The sequence below is a fragment of the Sinocyclocheilus rhinocerous genome, unplaced genomic scaffold (assembly GCF_001515625.1).
Source record: "Sinocyclocheilus rhinocerous isolate Xijiao unplaced genomic scaffold, SAMN03320098_v1.1 scaffold1467, whole genome shotgun sequence".
In the NCBI taxonomy this organism is placed as follows: Eukaryota; Metazoa; Chordata; class Actinopteri; order Cypriniformes; family Cyprinidae; genus Sinocyclocheilus; species Sinocyclocheilus rhinocerous.
The window spans coordinates 42,607-52,606 of NW_015647960.1; the positions used below are offsets into that span (position 1 = coordinate 42,607).

General features: G+C 35.8%; 1 protein-coding gene across 2 annotated transcripts in view; it reads left to right on the forward strand.

Moving 5' to 3' along the window:
• Positions 1–10,000, forward strand: part of LOC107709492 (endophilin-A3-like) — a 30,500-nt gene that overhangs the window by 16,218 nt on the left and 4,282 nt on the right. For both annotated transcript variants that reach the window (XM_016513984.1, XM_016513983.1), the window contains exons 2-5: positions 8,467–8,535; positions 8,623–8,695; positions 9,602–9,745; positions 9,926–10,000. The exon at positions 9,926–10,000 is cut by the window's right edge and continues 59 nt beyond it. In XM_016513984.1, coding sequence (XP_016369470.1) covers positions 8,467–8,535; positions 8,623–8,695; positions 9,602–9,745; positions 9,926–10,000 — 361 coding nt within the window. The remainder of the gene's footprint in view (positions 1–8,466; positions 8,536–8,622; positions 8,696–9,601; positions 9,746–9,925) is intronic.

The window sequence follows — 10,000 nt, forward strand, 5'->3', positions numbered from 1 at the left end:
ACCTGCACGCATCTGGTTTTCTCTCAACTGTTTACTTTCACTTTAGACATAACCAGCTTTATTTATATGTAAACCTTGTGTGTTTTTGACAGCATTAGCACAATCAGACGCGAAAGGTAACTTAAGTCCAGTAATCTGGCGTTGTTTAACAGGCTTTTTAGTGCTCGCGCTTCAGGTACGCGCTCAGAAAAAGCGCATGTCAGAACAGCACGCGAATGAAATGTTTAACCGGCAAGGCTTTAAAGCAGATGCAAATAATGTACTTTTGTGATTGCGAAGTGCAGTGTCCCGTGAGTGTAACTACTGCTGAGTTAACATTTGATGTGAATGTATGTCGTGTTGTACAGTATATTGAGACGGAGGTGCCAAAACTGCAACTGATAGAATGTGCGCTGTAGTAAGATACTACGATATTTCTTCAAAAGCAGATCGTGGAGACATTTTAATCATCCACGATCAAAAATCGTGATATTGCACACCCCTAACTAACAGTTAGTTTTAACCCATCTTGTGTTGACAGTTTATGTAATAAATATTTGACACGACAGTTCATTCATGTTGATATTATTACAGCAAGGAAATCTCATGAGAAAATAGAAGCAGGCTGCACTAAAATGTTCATTCATTTTCATTACAATTAAATTCATTTTAATGGATTGATTGATTGATTCCAGTCGTATACTGTTTTATTTTGGTAACTTGTCAGTGATTGTCAGTGAGTAACACTAAAGTACATTGTACAAGTACTGTTAAAATTCTGTCTTCTCTTTTTAGGATTGTAAAACCTGTAAGTCAGCCAAACATTCTGAAAAAGTTTTTTAAAAGTGGAGCAAATGACATTTTGTTGGAGGATTGCACAGACAAACCTTTGTTTCTGTGAAATTTCATGCAGTGTTTGTGCACAATTAAACCAGGAATGTGCATTAAAAAAAAAAGAGGTAAGGTCAATTTTGATATCAGGCTGACTTTGATCATGCATTCAAATATTTTTTTATTTTCATATCACAGTGTCCTTCTACTTCAGGGTTTCTCAAATATTGTCATTGAGCAGTGTGAGTCAAAAGCAGTACTGCCATATGAGGCTAATTTCTTTTGTGTGTTATGGCTAAATTTAACCTGACCTAGTTGGTTGCTAGTGAGTGGAGTTCGAGGAAGCCACAGAGACTGAAGTGATCATGTGTATCTTGGGTAAGAACCTTATTTCAGGGAGTTACCTGCTGTGAAGTTATTTAGTATCAAAAACTGGATATTTTCCATGCTTAATTTTTTTAGAGTGTGTGATTTTAAACCATGTCATTCTCATGAAGTTTAGAAAATGTCTACAGATGGAGTTTTCTTTGAGAATCTTTTAGGGTCTCCACTAGAAATCCACTTTGGTATAAGGGGTATAATTTAATTTAAGTGTTTGATGTTTTATTATTAATATATTTTATAAATATATGAATGAATATATTGTATTTAATATTTTACATTATATATTAAAATATAATAATTTAATTATTTATATAAAATATATATTTTAATATATTAACATTCTATTTAATTTAAAATATTACATAAAAATTAAAACGCAGTAAAACTAATATTGTGAAATAATATTATTACAATTTAAAATGTTTTTTTTTTTCTATTTTAATATATTTTAAAATGTCATTTATTCCTGTAATGGCAAATAATTTTTTGTATAAATTTTTTTTTTGCCCTTTTTTGTCAGGTAGAACTGAAATATTATGTGCAGCACATTAAAATGCATACAGAATCACTTTGTAAACTACTCAAGCTGAACATTTAGAATTTTTTCTTGATGTCTGACATTATCATTCATTATAATTTTCCTTTTAGAACCAAACGGCTGCAAATGTCCTGCATTCTCTCAACGACTGTATGTCATGCTTTTTGATGTGCGTTTCATTTCATCCTGCACTCTTTAGATGTGTGTAATGGCCTTACATAAAGAACACAGCAGTAGTGCTGCCTGAAAAAACATCAGGAGCGTTATCCGCTCGCTGTTGTGAGACAGCCGCCCAACATCGGCGACACACAGTTCAGATGGCCAGGTCAAATCTATTGTGGTTTATTAAACAGGAACAGTTTGTGCTGATGTTATTGTATGTTGACAGACAGATCAAATTCTCAGCCAGTGATATATTCAGTACTCTTGTCTGAATCAGGAGAGGAATATGCACAGATCAAGCACCATTTACAAGCCGAAACAGTCTAAAACAGTTTTAAACAAATATGTTAGTGGATTTTGATGTGAGAGGACAACAAGCGATGGACTGGAGGAAGTGTTATTATGGATTATGGAATAGTATTTTAGCAACGGTTTGAAGTTTGAATGCCTTAATTATGGATTTGTTTCTTACAAACAAGCAGCTTTTGGCTTCACAAGATGTTAATTGATGGACTGGAGTCGTGTGGATTACTAGTGGATTATTGTCATGTTAAAGTGATGTAATGCTAAATTTCTTTAAATCTGTTCTGATGAAGAAACAAATTCATCTACTCCTTGGATGGCCTGAGGTTCAGTACATTTTCAGCAAATTTTCATTTTCGGGTGAAATATTGCTTTAGTCTTTTCTAGGGCTGCAACAGCTAATCGATAAAATCGATTATTATCGATAATGAAAATAATCGACAACGATTCTCATTATCGATTAGTCGCGTCTGCCCACGGTGCACGTCCCAACTAATCGATTATCAAAATAATCGTTAGTTGCAGCCCTAGTCTTTTCCTCTACTATATAAATAAATGACTGGAATTAAGGTATACATCTAATTAGTTTTTTTTTTTGCACCAGTTCATCAGGATTCTAATGCTAAATTTTCACCTTTAACCTTGCAGTTTATCAATAGTATTGTTGTTATATTAATATGAAATATTAATTTGTATGTTTTTGTTGCACCATATTGCATTGTGCTGCATACTGTTTGCCTTTTGCGTAGGTTTGAATGTCATTTCTGTGTGTTTGTAACAGTGAAACTGAGTGTGTAGGAGGATTATGCTGTTGTGTGCTGCACAAAGGGGCCTGATGTTATCCAATATTACTGAATCACTTCATTACTGTTAAAGTCATTCTAAGAGTGCATTTTATCTTCCTAAAGGATGTTCAAACAGAAATCTTCTGTCTCAATACATCATCTTACATCATCTAGTTACATCATAAATCATACCAGAAGACAGCATTTCAGATCAGCTTCCTGATTTCTAAATTGTAACATCAACTGTCTTCTCAGAGGGGAAGTTAAGGACGTTTCTGAGATTTTAATTTCTGGGTTGAATGTTGGGAAAGTTATTGTTGAAAAGTGTTGTTGACTAGGGCTGTGTATCACCAGCAAAGTCATGATACGATACCTATCACGATTAGACTTGTGCCGGTATTTGGTAATGCGATATATCACAATAATGAATATGCACGATATTGTTATCGTGGGCAACTCTAGTCTAGTTATTGTTTGAAATTTTTTTTAATCTTTGTTGTTCGGTCACACTTTACATTAGGGCTTCATTAGTTAACATTAGTTAATTCAGTTAACATAAACTGCCAATGAAAAATTCTTCTAACATTCATTAATCTTAGGTAATTCTCAACAAGGAGCTGGTAGCATAATTGTTTCTAAAGGAATTAAAGCCATAGCTTTATTGTTAGAGAAACGCGGCAAAACGGTGGTAATTCATACATACACAGCCCCTCTCTCTCTCTCGCTGCACACGTGCCACAATATCGATACAGGGCCAGCTGTATCGATACTCGTATCGTCAAATCTCTGTGACGATACATCGTCGTATCGATATTTTGAACACAGCACTAGTGTTGACACACCAGCTGTTTAAATCCCAGTGGACTGACACACTGTCTACAGTCTGTGCATTTTGAATTTGTGTTTGCTGTCCACAACCCCTTCAGAACCCATGAGAAACACTGATGTAGGCATTATATCAGTGAAATAAAAAAAAGATTAATACAATAAAAATGAACAGTATTTCATTATATAACTTTCTGTTCAGTTGCAGCATTCAGCGGTCTGATATTTGTTAATAATGACATTAAGGTAATGCTGTATAACTGACAGTCGGTCCTGTATGTATTAGTGAGACTCTCATGCTTGTTGTATCACAAAATTAAAAGATTAGATAAAAATAAAATAGTTAATTTATAATATATCATTTTAACATTTTATATATGGAATAAATAACTTATATAAATTATTAATAAATAATATACTTTTAATTTTTTTATTTAATGAAATAATTTAAAATAAGTAATATAAAATAAATGTAAATAATAGTTTGTGTATGTATATATATATATATATATATATATATATATATATAGTTAAATGGATTCATTTTCTGCTCAGTGTTTTTACTTAATCTTCACAATCTGGCAGCCATACAAACGCATTCTCTCTGCACTGAAAACAAAGCGCTGATGATCTGAAAATATGCAATATTTTTCTCAAATGAAAAATTTGATAATACAGTCTGTTTTCTTTCATCTGGTCAATTATGCAGTTTGCCGCAAGTTGACATTCTCTTGATTTGTACATTACAAAGTGCATTAATTCTAATGAAATTTAAAAACAAATTTCTAAAATGACAATAATCGTGATTAATACACACAATGCACTATGTACTCTGATATCTAGTGTATGAATTTTGGAAGGGTAGTTTGCCATCTTTCTTAGTGTCCAACATGCCACACTTCATTTTTGGTTAAAAAAAGTGCATCATCCGAATATCTGAAGTGCGGTTCTTCTTGTTGGAATATGTCAGTGTGATCTGGCTCATTTTGAGACATAACCTATGATTCAGTGAGTGAGTAAATGAGCCAGCTGTTCTGATTCAGTCAGTGAGGATCCTGTGATTGATTCATAACTGCGGATCATGTTGCTAATGACAGTCTTGTCATTACAAGCATGTTTGAACAGTGTGAGTGTTTCATGTGGGTGTTTGAACAACCTCTGCTTGCAGGCATCAGTGCATTAAAGAGAGAGAGAGTTTTGCAAAGACCTCCTGACCTCACACCTTCATCACTCATGCACAGCAGTGTGGTAAACACAGAGCTTCCGTTAGTGCCGGTGTTGGTGAAGCAGAGGCAGAAGTAGGTCAGTATTCTGACTCTGACAAGTGTGTGTTAGTATAAATGTAGGCCACTTCATACAACGCAGTTGGTGCTTTGTATAATTACCATTTTGAAAACAGATGTACTTCTGAGTTTAGATAACTGGGACAGTAGGTGTGGAAAAACTACACATTTTTAAAATCAACGAGTTGGTGGCTAGTCCGGTTCATATGCATAATGAGACGGGTTTAGTGCCAAATGCACCAGATAATTGCAGCCTCTCAATAAGATGATTGACAGATATTTAGTCAATACGTTTTAAGTCAACATGAAATCAAAATGGACCCTTTTTAATTTTTTGTTAGATGAACATTTAGGTTTTATTTCATGCAATCCATCTGTCACGAATCCGGTCCGTGGACTTCCATCCGATCGCCACCAGAGGTCACTCATCCATCATATTGACTCTCTCACTACACTGACTGTTGCACGTCACCACGGACTACATTTCCCATGCACCATTCCGCTAATCACACGCTCACCTGAGACCAATCACACACACACTACATAACACCCACTCAGTTCCTGCTCCGATCGCTGAGTATTGATCTGCGTTTAGCACTCCCCAAGTGTTAGCTGCTTTACCGAGCCATTCCGTGTTTCTGTTTAGTCTCTAGTTTTGTTTAGCATTTATCTCTCCTCTAGCGATAGCTACATTACTGAGCCTTTCCTTTTCCCATTTTTAGTTTTAGTCTTAGTCTAGTCTTTCCGTGTTGCCTTGTTGTCTGTTTCCTGACCTTCTGCCTGTGTTTATTGGATTACCCCTCTTGTCAAGCCCTCTGGATACTGTTCGCCGATCGTAGACCCACGCTAGCCCAAGGAATATTCTTTGTCTTGCCTGTGCCATTCCTGTTTGCTGTTGTTCGACCCTGCCTGTGTTTTTTGACCACGTCTCTTATGAATAAAAGCTTGCACATGGATCCGCGCGCCTCTCGTCTCGTCAGCCCCGTAACAGAATACTCTGCCACACAAGGATCCAGCGGCTTTTCAAGTGGACATTGGTCAGGTATGGACATTGCAAGATTGTTATTAGCCCTCAAGCAGGGCACACGATTGCTCGAGGACTATCGCAGAGGAACGCGACCCCGCACTCACTTGTGTAATGGCCCCCACACTAGATCACGCTCACAAAATGGTAGCGACAGAGGAGCCTGATCGCAAAATGGCAGACACAACAACGCCCTGTTATGTCACAGCTGCCAATCCTGAATCAAGTCAATCCACAGCTGATCTTCCTAAGTCAAGTCACAGCTAATCGTCATGAGTCAAGTCAAGTCACAATTGATCCTCCTGAGTCAAGTCAACTCATAGCAGATCTTCATGAGGCAAGTCCAGTCACAGTTGATCATCATGAGTCAAGTCACAATTGATCTTCCTGAGTCAAGTCTAGTCACAGTTGATCGTCATGAGTCAAGTCACAATTGATCCTCCTGAGTCAAGTCAACTCACAGCAGATCTTCATGAGGCAAGTCAAGTCAAGTCACAGCTGATCGTCATGAGTCAAGTCAAGTCACAGTTGTTCGTCATAAGTCAAGTCACAGCTGATCGTCATGAGGCAAGTCAAGTCACATTTGTTCGTCATAAGTCAAGTCAAGTCACATTTGTTCGTCATAAGTCAAGTCAACCTGTTTGCTGTTGTTCGACCCTGCCTATGTTTTTTGACCACGTCTCTTGTGAATAAAAGCTTGCACATGGATCCGCACGCCTCTCGTCTCGTCAGTCCCGTAACACCATCAGTGTGGGAAATAATTTTTCATCAACATATAATTAAATTTCCTTTTCAGCTGATGTAATGGATCTCTCTAACATCCTGGCTCCATGATCCAATCAATGCATTTTCAATGCACAAATTCATTTTTTACTTGTTTAATATCATATTTCACTAAGATTATGGAAGGAAAATAGATGAACAGCATTGCACATTGACTTTTGGGTTTGAAGTCTGACAGAATTTATTTGAATTTATTTTAAAATGTATTTGAAGGCATATTTGACACATACTTTTACCATGCTGGAAGTGTAACTGTTGGACTTTTAGCACACTTAAACACAGCATGCTGTCAGCACGCACCTTTCAGAAAAGTTGTGCCTCTAAATTCACTCGCTTTAAGGCACAGCTAAAAATATTAAAACTACAAACAAACTTAAAACTATGTGAATGTTTTCCTTGCAGATACACACACAGTACTTTCACCTTGCATGCATCCCTGCAAATGCAAATCATTCATTTTTATGTCTTCATTTTGTGTCAATCTTACACTTTTTCAAATCTGTTCTCACTGACCTGCTTGGCAAAAAATGTTAACCTAATTTTCATTTTGTTATGAAAGATATGTTAATCCTCTTAGTGATTATTAGCGGTGCTTATAACTAGTCTGGATTGTTATGTATAGCATCATCCGTACAGTTAGCCTGTGACACTACGTGAAGCCCATTCACATACTGACATTATTCCTTTTGCTTTAGCGTGGCAACTCATGGACAATGTTGCATAATGACAGCAACTTTAACCTAGTTAACTAGTGTGTGTGTTTCTAAATAGTTTTTTTTATGTCACAACAAACAGTCACCAATTATATAACAATGCAGTCATGTTAAGATTCTGGCTAATACAGGTAAACTAATAATAGTTTTTGTACTTGCTAAGGTTGATGGTTTATAAATAGCTGATATTATAATAATTGTTTAAAATAAACTGATGTGGAACTATATTTTAAATAATATAATAATAATAATAAATGTGCTCTTAAAGGGTAAGTTATAGCTGATATTATAATTGTTTATAAATAAAGTGATATGGAACTATATTTGAAATGGAAATAATAATAATAAATGTGCTCTTAAAGGATACATTTTTAGGTGATATTGTGATATGGACCTATATTGGAATTGGAAATTATTATTATTATTATTATTATTATTATTATTATCAACAACAACAATAATGTTTTAACTTTCATTTATCTTTCAGAAATGAAAGTACTCAATTAAGTATTCAGTATCGGCTGATTAATATCCAATAATACTGACTAATTCCAGTAAAGTAATTAATTCAGATATAGTCAATATAGTCACAATATATTGTGAATCATGAAATATGAGTGTTTTCTGTCATTTTATGACTGCTGCTTCAAACAGACAAAAAAAACTAAATTCAGACCCGTGATATCAGGTGTCATTTCTGCAATAAGCTATACGATGGAGGCTCTTTATTGATTTATTTTTTCTTCCGCCAACCCCAGTGTGTGGCTGTGTGCACAGGAAAACATTATGCGATTTCCTCCTGCCTACAGTAATATCACTGCTTCCTGTTTCTGATCTAATCTTTCTCTTTCTCTAGTTATTGAGTGAGAAGATAAGCGGTGCAGAAGGGACAAAGCTTGATGAAGACTTCATGGAAATGGAGCGGGTGAGAGAAAACAGCAGAAATGAGCCCCTCTTCACATGTGATTTATATGACAAACATATTTACTCTTAACTTTTCCCACCTCTACAGAAAATAGAAGTCACCAACAAGTCTGTTTTTGAACTTGTAACTAAAACCACAGAATACCTTCAGCCAAACCCAGGTATGAATCACAGATCTGACATATTCATAGCACTTTGCACTTATGATTTCATTGAGTCATTAAATATCATTAACACCACCTACTAAGCAGCAGTGTGCGGTGGACTTCTGAAATGAGGAGGCGAGGAAACCGTGATACATTTTTTTTTTTCAGGATTCTTTGATTAATATAAAGTACAGAAGAATAGCATTTATTTGAAATAGAAATCCTATTGATAAATAATCCTTGCTGAATAAAAGAATTACTTTATGTAAATAAATAAACCTTACTAACCCCAAACTTTTGAATGCTAGTGTCTGTTTTGTTTTTTTTTTACATTTTTACATCGCTTAAAAAAATAATACTACAATAATACAGTAAAAACTTACACCATCAGTCACCAAAACCTCTGTAAACAACATTTGAATCAAGCGTTCTCACAGTTTTTTAGTGCATTTTGATTTAAACTTAGTCAGCAATGGTGAGTCGTTAAGTTGTTAACTAATGTAATTAAATCCATCATTTCCACTAGTTTGTTCCATTCAGGCTGATTTTCTGACCTGTTTAAACATGATTTTTGCCTATTATCTCATTAAAATGATTATCTCGCTCAATGAGGACACAGCAGACTCACCTCCCTTTGAAACTTTATCACTGTTGCACAATTTTTCTTTGGAAAAAAAAGGGATTTACACACTATTTAATCTTGTATTTTGAAATTGCTTTGTTTTTTTTAAGCTGTTGTTGATTATTTTCTCATGCAGTATTTAAAAAAACATTTTTTTAGTAGGCAGTGCCTCCCTTGCCTCCTCTGGAAAAACACTGCTGCTACTAAATTACTGTAATTTCTTTGTCAATGACTCATGTTTGGAGTGCAGTGTTATGATTTATGGTTTGGTCATGAGTGTATGTCGTATATCCACACAGCATCAAGAGCCAAACTGGGAATGCTCAACACTGTGTCTAAAATCAGAGGGCAGGTGAAGACGACGGGGTATCCTCAGACTGAAGGGCTTTTAGGAGACTGCATGCTGCGATATGGACGGGAACTGGGGGAGGAATCCACTTTCGGTACGTCCGCACATACCGACAGTCAAGCGCACGCATGCACAGACATGAACCACAGGTCGACGGTTATGGAAATCCTGCTGCAGTGCGAAGGAATGCTGGTTGATCTCGAGAACTCTATCTCTGGTTTCATTATTTTTATATGAAAGTCAAACATTAACTATGTCTACCTCATCTTCTTAGGAGCTGCGCTGGTGGACATTGGTGAAGCCATGAAGCAGATGGCTGATATTAAAGATGCCCTCGATATCAATGTGA